Source organism: Chaetura pelagica, unplaced genomic scaffold (assembly GCF_000747805.2).
Source record: "Chaetura pelagica isolate M959 unplaced genomic scaffold, ChaPel_1.0 scaffold275, whole genome shotgun sequence".
NCBI classification, from domain to species: Eukaryota; Metazoa; Chordata; class Aves; order Apodiformes; family Apodidae; genus Chaetura; species Chaetura pelagica.
In genome coordinates this window covers 6,782,202-6,795,533 of record NW_009953486.1, presented here as the reverse complement: position 1 = coordinate 6,795,533, position 13,332 = coordinate 6,782,202, and the positions used below count along the sequence as shown (strand labels likewise).

General features: G+C 37.7%; 1 protein-coding gene across 2 annotated transcripts in view; it reads right to left on the bottom strand.

Moving 5' to 3' along the window:
* The window catches only part of ADNP (activity-dependent neuroprotector homeobox), a 17,516-nt gene that overhangs the window by 2,900 nt on the left and 1,284 nt on the right, over window positions 1-13,332 (bottom strand). Inside the window, exons 1-4 of one of the 2 annotated variants that reach the window (XM_009998659.1) lie at window positions 11,779-12,507; window positions 4,511-4,623; window positions 3,238-3,330; window positions 7-1,532 (exon numbers count right to left, since the gene is read on the bottom strand). In XM_009998659.1, coding sequence (XP_009996961.1) covers window positions 7-1,532; window positions 3,238-3,330; window positions 4,511-4,623; window positions 11,779-12,106 — 2,060 coding nt within the window. In that variant the 5' untranslated portion in view covers window positions 12,107-12,507. Of the gene's footprint in view, window positions 1-6; window positions 1,533-3,237; window positions 3,331-4,510; window positions 4,624-11,778; window positions 12,508-13,332 lie in introns of those variants that run through there. The other variant, XM_009998660.1, reaches the window with a different exon arrangement.

Sequence of the window (13,332 nt, the reverse complement as noted above, 5' to 3'; positions counted from 1 at the left end):
TCAGCAGGAGCATCTCTCAGGTTGTAGGTGGTTACAAGAAGATGTATATTTGTGTGACTACCCTGCTGTAATGTCAAATCAAAAGTTAGAGTGGAATCAGTTTTAGGTCCCATCTCTTCATCAACGTGAACCATTCGCATGTGAGCAGCCATCTTTTCAACATCGTTGAAGGTGGACCGGCAATATGGACAAGACAGACCATGTATCAACATATGATTAAGCAAAGTATCAGTGGGTAAATAGCGATTACAGTATAGACATTTACTAGTGAAATTGTGAATTTTCATTATATAGTTAGCTACTGCAGGCACCTTTTCAGCCTTGTGCTCCTTTTCAAAGTGGACACTATACACATTCTCGGGAAACAGCTCATTACAGATTGTACAAATTTTCCACTTCTGTGTAGATGATGTATTGACAGAGGAAGGACCTGTGGCAGCTACAGGAGATTTCGAGCCAGACTGACCTAATACTCTTGAAGCTGCCTGAGACTGAGATAGTGATGTCTGTTTCAACTGAGCTGATGAAAGAGAAGATGAATTGCCAGACTGAAGAGAGTATCTTGCTGAGGCCTGTGATCTCTGTTCCCCTCCAAGAGTATAAGGCCTTCCATTTCCACTTGCCGAAAACTGTTTCATTGTTTGTGATTGCTGTGGAATAGAAACTGGTGAATTACCACTTAAGTTTAGCCTTCCCCCTGGCTGACCAACGTAACTTGGTGGTACTGATTTGACTCCATAATTGTTTTGTTGCAGGTGAACATTTGACATCATATTTGCTCCTGCAGAATTTAACGTAGGCTTTGGTATGGTGAGTCTGTTCATCGTCTGCTGTGACGAGAGAGATCGAACACTTCCAGGGGAAAGGGGACCCATCCTTTGAGGCAGTCCCATAGGCTTTTTATCCTGTGGTTTTGGAGCTATTAACATCAAAGGTTTAGATCTTGGGACCACTACATTAGTGTGACCTATCATTGCTGTAACCTGGTATCCTATACGTTCGTGGTCTTCGATAACGTGCTGGACTAAAGCTTCGTACGATCTCGGCATGTAAAGGCATCGTTTGCAGTAAATACTACCCTCCTCCCGGGTACTGGAACTTAATGGAACTGCACCATTGAGTGACTTTTCACCTCCCTTTGCTACGTAAGGAGCAGCAACATGCTGAAAATGTTCCCTGTAAATGTGCTTTCTAACTATTTCATACAGAGGATCTCGGTAAGTGCACTTCTTACAGTAATAAACAGCTTGTTCTACACTGTCAGCCTGTTTAGGTTTAAGGCTATCATGCTTGTTTTTATCTTTAAAAGTGCTGATGCCTCCACTTGGTGTACTGGCATTCGGAGCATGAAATATTTTTATGTGCGTTTCCAGAGTCTTTTTGTCCGCATTGAAAGTACAGTAAGGACAATTAAGGAGAATCCTATTTTCAAAGTCTTCACTATGAACATTCCGGAAGTGGCTTTTGTAGGCTGAAAAGAACTTCGAGGAAAATGGACACGCACTGCAGCAAAAGGGCTTTGTCCGATAGTCCTTAAAACAAAGAACAAAGCAGAAACTAAATGTTGAAAAGCAGTTAAAAAAAAAAACAAAACACACCACACCAAAACCAACATCCGTGACCTTCTCTAAGCAATAATGTTTCTAAATAATTGTCTCAAGATCTGTTGCCATAGTCTCAAACCTTTAATTCCTTTCCAATTTTTGACCTGCCCATCAGGTCCTAGGGAGCTTATAATCTGAACATACACATGATGTGGCAAGTGCCAATTTAGAGGTCACTCAAGAGTTTAACCATGAACTTGGCATGCCAGGCTAAATCACAAGCATCTTTAAATAAAAAACAACCCTCATTCCTTGCAGCTGCGTTGCATGAAAAAGTTCACCTTAAGCTCATTTCTGGGAGAAAAGACAGTATCCAGAAGACAAGTTACTTCCCATCAAAATCTGCCAAACTTTTATAGATATAAGATGGATATATAACCTTAGCTGTTTCAGTCTCTTGATCCATTACAACCTTTAATATAAAAGATGCTCTTTAAAACTTGTTTTTTGTGAACAGGTTTAAGCTTACCAACCCATAATGTACTTGAGCTACACAAGCCCTTAAAGCCACCAAGCCTTTTCCTTCTGATCAAACCACAAACCTTATTTTTAAAACAATCTTGAAAGACGGGGAAAAAAAAAAAAAAGTCCACACTTGGAGTTTCCCTGCATCTTTGTTACATTTAACATGATGCCGATGAAGTTCTTGGCAACTATTGTAACAGAAACTAAAGTTACATTGGCCTTTGAAGTAGCCACAAGCAATCTGGCATTTCAGATGAGGTAAGACATTCAAATAGCTACAATCATTCATTCATAGAATGTCAAAACAAGCCTTGTGCATCAAGCTACACACAGATCATTAGAAGTAGCTGGAGAGTTTCACTTCTCCCTCTGCATCAGTAAGTAGGAATATATGCTTCTGTCCACCTCCTGAAGCCTCAGACATCTGGTAGGCTGGATACAAGGTATAACAAAATAAGCTAAACAAAAGCTGTCTCCTTTTATACTTATTTTTTATTCTGGAATTAACTAGAAAAGTAGGACATCATCAGTGCATTTTATGAAGCACAGTAATAAAGGGACATTTTTAGATTAATGCTACGCTAGAATCCATCATAATACAGGTGCCCATTTCCTGTAAAAGCAACACCTAACCTTTCAGATGCTGGAAGAGAGCTTCTTTTGTAGAGGGATTTCTCACCTTCTCACTGTTCTGTCAGTGCTGGTATCACTCTGTACTGTACCACTGGTAGAGGCTACTGCAGTGCACACAACTTGCCTTAAACATGTTCTATCAGAATTAAGTATTATTTCCTCCCTTCCAGCTCAATTCAAATTTCCTTTATTACTGGGGTTTACAAACACCTAAACAGAAAGACTTGCAGTGCCAATGAATTCTGCTGCATAAAACTATAGGTGCCTAAACCAAATCTCAGATTCAGATTATGAGAACCTTCAGATGTGGCAGGGAGCTAACAGAGCTCCAGCACTAGTGGGGAGAGCAGCAGTTAGATAGATGGGTTCAGATTTTAACTTTTCTGAGATGATGAAAACAGATAATGCAACATTTAAAGAAAAAATATAGTTGATACGGGTCAAACTACAAAAAGAGCTCTTGGCGTATTTGTGAAACACCCTTTAGTGTGAAGCAACTTTAGAATCAGATGTGTCAACATAAACCATTACCAACCTGGTTTTTTGTAAGTGATGGGTCCCACAATCCTACATCTTCCCATGTAGTGTTTTTCAAATAAAAGTCATTAGGTTCAAACTGCTTAAAATCCTGCAGAAGGGGAAGATGGGAAAAGAGTACAGAGAATCAAAACCAAAGACCAGCCGCTCCCGTAAGCAACTCTTCCCAGCATCCATGCAGTTCTCTCAAGTGCTGCTGGCAAACAGTAGATCCCATTAAGTCAAGGAGGGTGGGTATTTAAGATGCACCTCTTTGGAGGTGAAGAGTTGTGAACAGTCTCAGTATCATGAAACCTGAAGAGCTATTTTCAGAACTCATTCTTCTAATTAACCCAAGACTGTAATTGCGTATCTGCCCCATTTTAAAAAGCAGTCATGGAGAAAAGTATTCATGGGTTAGTGCTAAACATTTAAGATCATACAGAGGCTTTATCATAACTCTGATGTTTGCCTTTTTATTCGTTTTTGGTTTTTGTTTGGTTTTTTTTTTTGCAGGGGCACACAATGTGTTGTTTGATTGGTTTTCAGGATTTTTTTATTATGATAATTTCTCACAGGAATCCAGATACAAGTTTTTAAAGTGTGACTACATGTATGATGTCCGAGAAGGCCAATTCCTACTAAAGAAGTTAGTGTTCAGAGGAGAAAGCTGCACTTGAGACAGAAGCGTAGAAGTTTGTCCAGAAGAGTAGCACAAATACCCCTCCCTCCTAGGAATGAACACAGGTACAGAAGTGATTCTTGAACTTGATGACCTACTGGCAGCACTGACACTTTGTGTAAACCTCAGAACCATCTTCTGTCCCCCAAGAACATCCTATACTACACCTAGTTCTTGCTTTATTCCTAAATGTTCAGTTAGCAAGTACTATTTTTAAGAATCCAACATAAACCTACCTTCGATATCTATCAAGTCAGCCACATACAGCCTGAACTGTAGCTCATCTATACTAAACTTTTTAAGTATTTACAGGTGCATTTTGTCTCAGGTATTATTTAAGCCTACTTCATGTACAACGTTATGCAGGGACAGCAACATATGAACAAGGCTTCAATGACATCCCAGATCATTAAGCTGATGAGAACAGAGGAATATGACATGGGAACAGGACACAGGGGATTCCTTCAAAATTTTCAGTACAAATTTAACATTTCCTGAATTGGGTCTAGGAAAAAGAAAAAAATTATGTCATACACTGAAGACCTCAACGTCCCACTAACTTTGGAGCATTTTAGCTCTAACTGCAACAGTTGGGAGGTATCATACTTACTTCTATATGTTCTTTACAGTATTCCAGACCAATGTCACTAAGTATTTTTTTCACAGTTTTCCGGGCCTTTCTTAAACTGCCAAGGTTGTTGACAGGAAGTTGGAACATAGTTTCTATTGAAAAAGAAAGTAAGAGAACAGGTTTAAGTCAAATATGTTCTGTCTGATAGTGTTGCACTTTTAATGATTAGTAATTCTGTGTCTCATTTTACCCAGATAACTCAGTATCAGAGCTGTACTATTAACTAAGAAGCTAACAAATTTTCTGTCTAATTTCTTCTTAAATAAGACTGGCCATAAAGCTAGATATTAACAAACTTAAGAGAGTACTTAAAATCCCAACAAACCCATATAACAACTATTGCAGGAGTAATCAAAAGTGTCTGGAAATAACTTTAAAAATAAAGTGTTTGTATTTGCATTAAATTTACCCCCTATGCCAAAGTACATAAAACCTCAATTTATCTTTTGTGCGTACATATCCTAGCTAATTTGAAAATTGCTAAGTTGAGCTTCAAGGTTTGTGTCAGTCTTTTAATAGATCTAATAGAATCTCTTCAGTGAGAAAAATGTTTCTTGAATTCAATTGTAGGTAAAATAAGAAATGTATATAGTTTCCTTCATTTACTGTATGTGAAGCTTTATTTAAAGCTATATAGCAGATCTGACTTCTGTGATAGTAGAACTGCATTAATAGGAAAATGGAAAAATACCACATACTGCAGAGTGGATTTGTATCCTTAAATACAGATCACAAATTGAAAAGCAAGTAGGCTTCCTTAACCTCTCCTCCCTAAACACATGGCTCTGAACACTAAGTTACAATAAAGAATACAAATTTGCTTCCAAAGCACAGAATTATTAATTTTTTAACTCAAGAACAATCATTTGTTACAAGTTCTTGCTGTTGCAGTTCACAGACCCAGTGAAAAATATTAATGTAGCCAAGAAATCAATCATGGCTCTGCTAATTCCTTCTGTCTCAAGGCAACTGAATACGTGTTGCTTTCACTGGATTGTACTGGCTCTGAAATGCTTTCAGTTACCTCTTCATAGCTACCTGTGTGCTCAATTTTTTCATAAAAAATGCCATGAAGCAGCAGTGAAGTATGTTCATGATCTAAAGAATACTTTCAAGTGAACTTCAAATCCAAGTAGATAACGTCCTAGTAATTTTATTCCAGAATAAAACAAAGTTCTTAAGTCTTAACTGCAGAAACATCACTGCATGAAAACATTACATTTTAAAGCTTTTAGCAAGCTGTGCTATTTTCTTCAAAAATTAAAGCTCCCACCTAAACAATGTTCTCATTTAGCTTGTAAAGAAGCAGTGTTTTTGTCTCACGACAAAGGGAGAGTTAGAGCAAAGTTTGCCTTTAGGCAATAATCACTTGTAAACATGAGAGTCAGCCACAAGTGTCAATGTAATGCTTATTATCAAGCAGGTTATTTTAGTACAAAATGCCAGTAACAACTTCTTCACCAAAAGAATCAAATGCTTTCTCTTCATTACTGTGTCCAGTATACCTAGACATGCCAAATATACCATGATAAATATAAACTCAAGTGGTAGAGAAAGCACATTATATAGGACTGCCTGAAAACGATTGCTCTATTCTATCTGCCCCATCTTCTTGCCTCTGCCCTCTTGCCTGCTTCCCAGTCAAGTCTTAAAGACCAGAAATTATTAAGATCTTCGAACTATCACAACACATCATAACAGAGGATATAATTACATCTTCACATCTAAAAACTGAAGATCAATTTTAGTTTACCAATTCTGCTTGATAGCTGAATCTAACTCACCTAATCTTAAATATCAGCCTTAGGAAAATATAGTTAATTTTATTTATGAAGATTCTTGACCATTTAATGATAATTATTGGAGACCCAGGTAGTCTGATATTATTATTTGTGACTACAAAAAGCTTTCAGCATCTCCATTAGTTTCTATTTACAGCAGATAACTCAAATTGTAATTGCAATATACACAGTTTGGCTGATACATCCTTGAATGTGGACATCAAAATAGCTGGAATTAAGAAGTGTCTCAAATAATCATTCATGCTATTCTTTAAATAAAGCATTCTTTATCTGACCAGAAGTTGATGTTTGAGAGCGCATCCTCACTGTCAGGGCTGCTTCCTACTGCTCTGAAGCTTAGAGCCAAGCACTTATTTTAAAAGAACACAATGCTAAGGAATGCAGTGCCCAGTACTGACAAAACCCACTAGTGCTTTCACCTGGCACTGAAGCTGTTCCTACATCCAGCACCCCTCACAGGGAATGATGCCTATAACAAAGGGTCAGAGATCAACTGGTCCTTCTGTTAAATCGTTTAATGCTATTTCTCCTGTTTTTCTACTGAAATGCCAGAAGTGAACAGTATTAAATACACTGCACTTCAGTGAAGACCAATGAAAGGCACAAGCAGCTCAAGCTTTACACCATCTATCAGGTACGAATTTCTGATGGTTAAAGAAGTGCTACTTACCTAGTATTATGGGCTCAGTACAGAACTTCTCTCTTGAAAATTTAAAGTAGCTCTCAAAAGAAGCTCAGCAGTGTTTTATTTTTTTCACAAAGCAGGAATTATTTTATCCTGAGATGATACCAATTAATCAATGACAATTTCAGCCCAGGATTCTAGTTAGCAGGACACCCCGTATTTCCATGTATTCTGTTTTTTGGTAGCCAAAGCAAAACTAATTTTCATTATTTTCCTGTATGGTTCTACACTATCCTATTCATTCCAGCACAAGTCCCAGAAATTTAATACATTCTGTAACTTTTCTTTGTAAGGGAATGTGCACCTGCGTACACATTCACAGAAAAATAAATCAAAGCCATCACATGTGCTCTGCAAAAATAATTATGCAGAGAAATCTGAGCATTTTTTATCCTCATTAAGTAGCAGGAATAATGAGATCTGCCTCTTCAGTCAACCAGTTGTTTTCAAGCTCATGATTCAACAAACATAGCACGACTTCAGTTTGTGTCTGCCCTTCTGTTTCCTACTTCTAGTCTTAGGTCTCACCTACAAATAAATACTCTGGACAGCCCTTGTTCATAAGCCAAATTACACATCAACCTACACTAAAATGCTGGGTGGAGAATAAATGAATACTTAATGTCCTTACTAGAAATATCCATGTAGTATCTTCACATGCCTAAGAAAATGGATTACTAACATAATGATAAGAAATAATTATAGGAAATCCTGATAAAATTAGACTGATTTAGTAATATGATCTCACTTATCTTTAGTGTGCAGGTACACAAAATGTCTGACTGCACAAGTCACAAAATAATGACAAAGTAAGCAGACTACCTGTGTAAGAAATATTTGAAACCTTTTGCTCTGTATCTGTGCAGTACCTAGCATAAATGTCTAGTCCACAGCCAGGTACTGATTCCTAGAAAAATTCAGTAGCCAATGGAAGTAAAAAAGACAAGCTATAAAAGAGCAAAGTATCATTACTAAATTACATAGCACTGCACTTCAGTTTGCATTTCACAGGCACATTTTGAAAATGCAAAGGCCTATTTTAAAGAAGCTTCATGCAGTACTATTCCACTGCTATGGGTAACAGCCACTATGCAAAGCATGAACAGAAGCTAAGACAAGTTTTCTAGCTAGTGCACACACGTCAATAAGAAGGCCTGAGTGAAGACCCTTCAGATCTTCACCTAAAAATCTGAAGGGAGGGAAGGTTTTGTGAAAAAGCAAGGAGTATTTGCAAGGTAAGCAGAGGAACAACAGTTAAAGAGACTTCACAGAACTTAATATCACGTACAAAGTGTGTACACGGTACCTTGCTTCAGAGAACTGAAGCACTGACTTTGGCCCTTAACAGTCTATGACAGTCCCAGGAAGGAAGATTTTAATCTCAAGTGCAGTTCTGAATGTGTGCATCTTAGAACCTCAAAATTAGGGCACAAAATTACTACAAAGCCTTTCAAAATTTGAGAAGCCTACAGGAGCCAGCAGCTCAGTTCACTAAGTAGAATCACAACCTGAAGTGGGAATGGGCCAGGACATAATCTAGTTTTAGGTTCACAGCTATAATAAAAAAGGGACCTCACTTCAAGGTTAGTATAGCTTCTTGGCAAAATAAGCTCTTTCTCTACTCAATTTTCTACCCTTACTAGCCATACTTGGTAAATGAAAATACTTGTAGGGGAAAAAATAGTTTCACATCTTTACATGCTCTCGGGAGCACTACTGTGAACACTATTCAGGAAAGAAAAATAATTTCAGTAAACAGAAGGAGAAACCCATTCACAGAGAAAAATTCTGCTTAGTTTTAGGAACTTAACAGTGCATATATCCTAAGACACAGGAAATCAAGACTTCTAATTGGCATGCCATGACAGAAAAGCAGAAAGGAAACAAGGTCTAGCCTAAAAATTAACCACTGCATAGTCACAGAGAAGTTTCAAAAAACTCCAGATTCTTCCACATCACTTTTTTTTTTCTTAACAGATTTTAGCATTTCAATAGACTTGCAGTGACTTTCATCTCCAGATTGCATTTTCATCAGCTTGCTACCCTTACTAGTGTCTCAAATGCTGGATAAAAACAATTACAGGCACTATTCTAGAAAGATCCAGAATGTGAAGTCTCATGCACCCTCCTGTCATGTTATTCTAAGTGATTTTTAAACCACTTTCAGCATGTAATAAAAATAAACTATCCTCACTGTACCAGCTTCAAGAAATTCCAGTTAATATGGTCATGCAGTTCAGCCCTTTTACACATCAGTTACCAAGGGACTGGAACCACTTAGAAAACTGAGTTAAAAAAAAATTACCGTGCAATTATTTTGAAGATTAATTAATGTAGAATACAATATTGCATTCCTGATTTACTTTTTTTTTTTTTTTAACGTTTTCTTATGCTACATATTTTTGACCGTGCAAACAGTCCTCCCTTATGAGGGATGTACTGATCTCAAACACAGTATGCTATATTCACAACTTGACAACTATCACCTTACAGAAGGGTACACACCCAGGTGAGAGGAAAAGGAACACAAGAGGGAAAAATGGAAAAAACAACCCCTATGTCAGTCAAATTATCAGAGGTGATAAAAACAAGAAAGCTTCCACCTGTCTTTAGACCCCAATAGCTGATTCTGCTTTAGTTTAACTAAAATCTTCAATCTCCAGTGGGTCCTTTGTATTCTGGACCTCACCAGAAGAGCTTCCTTTGAGACCATCAGGTAACAGATGTTAAAACTGTTTCAGCTCTGTCAACTTTATCTAGAACAATGAAATAGAGGATCTTCTAGTGTATAGATTCAGCCTCACAAGGTAACAATGCTGTTCTGATTCTGGGGAAGATGCATCAGTTTCAAAAAAGACAGCCTTTTTCTCTCAACTGAAATCTCCAGCAAATATTCCAAATGTTATATTCATTTCCAGACACAATTATTCAATGTGCTTACTATGCTTCTTTCGTGTCTGAGCAGTTTTACAGCTTTAGCAAGCAGCAGGTAATACTGCTGTGTCACAGTCTTGTTAGCAATGGTGGGATTCACCCAGAAACAGTTTAAGACTTAAAGAAATAATCTGAAGGAAAAATCTTGCTGTGTAAAGGAATCAAGAGAGCAATAACATAGGTCTTCTAGAGAACCTACTCTAGGTTTTTTTCCTCTCCTTTATGCTTAACTGAAAAGGACACAATTTCCTTACTACCACACTGCTTTCTACCATCAGGAAAGCCTTCCATGACCTGCAAGTGCAGAACTGTAGGCAACTCTAAACATTTCATTGAAGAAGAAGTCTTCACTCAGCAAGGTTTGTCAAGAGCATCACTGTGAAATGGCAAGTAAAAAACACTGACAGAATCCCCAAAAGCTATATGCAAAAATGCATTTTGCAATTTTCTTGACATACAGTTTAACAGCTGATGATTCCCAGGCCTACAATTAAAACCTCACAGAAACAGAGGTGGAAAAATGGCAACTCAATTGGAGAGCATTTTCCCCTCACAATGTAATATATAAAGTTGCTCATAATAAGCAACGTTTACCACTCACCCTACTTCCTAAACACTAAATTTGTTTGGTTTTTTTCCTCAACTGAAAGGATCTGCATTAAAAAGAAAAGCTTTATGCACATTCACTCTGGTGACCATTTGGGGTGTTTTTTGTGTAATAAAATTATTCAGCCACATTCAGTACAGAGCCACGCAAGAGTCAGTAGCCTTATAAATACACAGCTCTTCCTTCTGTTATCGTGGCTACATCCTTCCAGGCTGCTTCATCATAACTGATCAAAACAGCGGGTGCCAAACACTATTATGGAATGAAAAAAAGGAGTGAAAGACTTCCAAAGGACTAGACTCTCATCCAGGATAAATCCATTGCCAGTTCACAGGCTTACAACTAACTTTTAGGGCTACTGCAAAGAAAACCAAAACAATTTTATAACTCCAGAGAGAAAAATCCTAGATAAAGTTTAATAAAAAATACCAGGGCTCTTCCTACTGTCATGTAAATACCTACTGTTTCTCAGTTTGTCAGATTTAATGTCAAGATGTTGGCTCAATTTATCAAATCAAATGTGATGCCAATGGATCTGATGCCAACACCTAGATCTAATGACACAGAGATGTGCATCTCTTGAACTGACTGCTTCTTAAAAGCACTCTGTGAAATCTACATTTCCATACAACTTTTGTTAAATAATTTACCTTGGAATAAAACTGAGGGTGCAATTACAACTTTCTCTCGGGCACATTATTAAAAAGAAAACAATAAAACATTGTTTTTACCTTCCTCTTTTGAGCATGTTTGTTTGACCCTTCTCTTCCTAATGCTCTCATTTACTTATATTACGAAAACTGAGAAAACCTGAGTGTTTTAGTGCTCTGAAACACTGTGTTGTCAACTGAGCTGCTGAAGACAGTATTAGGTGTGCTCACGTGGGCAAAACAAACAGTTTCATAATCAATGTGTAAACCCAGCCTTTTTTATCCCATTGTGATTTTGGAGTTTGCCTACATCTCTACTCCCATCAACCTTATTAAAATATTTATCTCTGTAAGAACTATAGTACAGTTAAGGCAGAGTTCCTACAAAATTTAAACTCAAAGACAGATATTTTCCATTATTCTGCACAATTATAAAATGGAACTGTTCTTGTTCTCCATTTTCCCCTCTCCCCCTCATCATCCCTTCTGCTGCTTCAAAAGGTCTGTCCTTTCGTTGCTCTTTCCCCCTCATCCTTTCTTTGCTGCTCCTTGGCCTTCTTGGTCCTTACCTCGCTCATTCTCCCTCTTCTCATCTTCCCTGTGCCAATTCATAGCGTCCAAATTCTTTCGCCGTTCTCTCTCATCCTGTCTCCATCGCTTCTTGATATCTTTGTCCTTAACTTGCTCATTTTCTCTCCTCTTCTCATCATCCCTGTGCCATTTTATTGTCTCTGCATTTTTCTGCGGCTCCACGCTTCTTTTGAGATAGTCTTGTCGCCTCCTCCTCTTTTTTAACATATCCCTTTCCCTGGCACGAGCCTGCTTTTCTTTCTGGGAAAGAAAAGCTTTACGGGGCATCATGAGCTGCTGCTGTACCTGTAATAATATCGTATCCATGGAATAACATACTATACATGCACTCAGGTACCAACAATTCTCATTTGGGGATGAATACTTCAAAGTCTAAGCCCAGATAATTTACTGCTTCTTCTCTCTCCTCAGTAACACTCTGCTTGCTCCAGATCAGATAATGAGAGGCAAGTTGCTGTGTTCAGCACCAGGCACACACCTAACTGGTACCTCTGCAGTTGGTGCATATCCAACATTGAAAAGTCAGCCTCCTAAAATCCCAAGCCTAAGCAGGGTGATTTATTTCCCCTCCTCCTTAAGACTCCTCCCACAGAGTTTTTAGAAGCCACTTGGCATTGGTGCATCCAATTGAAGGAACAGGCTGAAAGGAGAGCTGTGAAGGCAACTTGTGAATGTTCAAACCTGAGTTTCTTCTCTTACTGGAGATCATCTAATGAAACTTAAAGGTGCTTAATCTTATTTATTAAGACCTCCATCTCTACCAAATTTGGTTGAAAATGGTGACTGTTTTCTTGGCTGGGAGGAGGGAGGGGAGATTAGGAGACAAGCCACAATCTGAAAAATTGTATAAGCTTTGTTTCCTCAGGAAACCTGGCCAAAACATTTAACTGCAGTTAATGAAATAAGTCCTGACTCATCGACTCAAACTTCCTCCAAGTATGTTATGTCTTGCTATTCTCAAGAACAAAGGAAAAAACGAATGTGACTATTTACTTGGAGTTTCTGCCGACAAGTGGGTTTTTTTGGTTTGTTGTTGTTTTTTTGTTTGTTTTCTTAAAAGTGTCAATTAAGACTACCTTTTAATAAATTGTTTTGGCAATTTCTCTGTACTCATCCAACACATTCACATCTTTAAATTTACTGGTGTTAATATCTGCAATTTTAAAATAATGGAAAACAAAACAGACCACAGAAAGAATTTATACTATTGTTAATATCCTTTAAATAGTCTTCTGTACACATTGATCAACGTTTCAGAAATATCAAACTGCACTTGTGGCCCAGGTTTGTTTTTCAATTTTTGCTTAGAAGAGAGTTTTGCAGAGGTCTAATCAAAATGAAAACTGCAGAAAGGACAAAATCACTCGATTAGAATACGTAAACAAAGCCTAAAACAAAATGAAACAAATGTACTTTTAAAATTTAGCTACCTTATGGAAAGCACTTGTTCCCAGCATGCAATACTCCATCTTTTTCCTACAGAAAAAGCAATGTTTCAAACCCTTATTCTAAAAGCTGTTCCTTTTCCCTAC